A 957-nucleotide genomic window follows, 5' to 3' on the forward strand; every position below is an offset into this window, starting at 1 on the left:
GCGCGGCGCGGGCCCGCCGGCACACGCACGTCGGACGGGCCGAGCAGCCGCCGCGGCGCCGAGAGGATGCCGGTCGCGGCCGCCGCGTCGGCCACCGCCGCGAAGGGCACCGGCCCCGGCGGGCCGCCCCCCGGGGGGGCGCACACCGCGAAGCAGGCGCCCAGCAGCACCTCCGGCTGGAGGACCCGGCCCTGCAGCGGCCCCGGCCCGGGGGCCAGTGCGTCCACGTCGCACCCGGCCAGGAGCGATATTTCCGCGGCCCGCGCGTCGGGCCTTGTCAAGCGCGGCCACCAGCCCGGTTAGACATCGCCACCCGGCCGCAAGCCAATCCGCGGGGAAGAAGCGCACCGCGCCCGGACGGTCAGCCCGCCGAGGTCCAGCAGGAGCGGCCCCGCGGACCCGGCCGCCAGCCGGGCAAACAGCCCCGGCTCCATGAGCAGCTCCCCGAGCGGGACGCGCCCGCCGCGCGCCCCCTCGGGCCCGGCCGGCCGCGGGTCCGCCGCCACGGGCACCCGGATGCCATCCAAACAAAAGACCCACCGGGGGCTGCGATCCATGACGTGCGTATGTGTGTGTGGGGGGGGGGGGGGCGAGGGGCGCAGGGAGAAAGGGCGCCGAGAAGTGCGGCTGTGGGTGCCTGGGGCTGGGCCGCCCCGGGGGACGGCCGCGGCATCTCGGCCCGGCTCCGACAAAAAGCCCCCCCTGCCCGGCCCTCCTGCCGTGCGGGGCGGGCGCCGCGCACCAATCGCCGCACCGATCATGACCGCCGGGCACGCAGGTCCTGGGGGCCGGGGCCGCCGTGAGGTGCCAACGCAACGGGCCGCCCCGCCCAGCGGTGTCGGCGCCCCAGGCCCGGCGAGAGCGCGCCCGGCCGCCGGCTGGCCTCGTCCCGGGCGCGGCCGGACGCCGCCCGACACCGGGTCTCACACCCGGGTCCGGGGGACGGCCCCCCGCGTA

General features: G+C 79.7%; 1 protein-coding gene across 1 annotated transcript; it reads right to left on the reverse strand.

The window, feature by feature from the left end:
• Positions 1 to 29: 29 nt before the first annotated feature.
• H696_06079 (hypothetical protein) lies at positions 30 to 638 on the reverse strand (the record flags this gene model as incomplete). The annotated part of the gene is made up of 2 exons (XM_009499846.1): positions 349 to 638; positions 30 to 273 (listed from the first exon to the last, which is right to left on the reverse strand). Coding segments are annotated over exons 1-2 (453 nt in total), but the record flags the coding sequence as incomplete, so codon positions are not given.
• Between the last annotated feature and the right edge of the window lie 319 nt (positions 639 to 957).

Source organism: Fonticula alba, assembly GCF_000388065.1.
Source record: "Fonticula alba strain ATCC 38817 unplaced genomic scaffold supercont2.18, whole genome shotgun sequence".
Taxonomy (NCBI): Eukaryota; order Rotosphaerida; family Fonticulaceae; genus Fonticula; species Fonticula alba.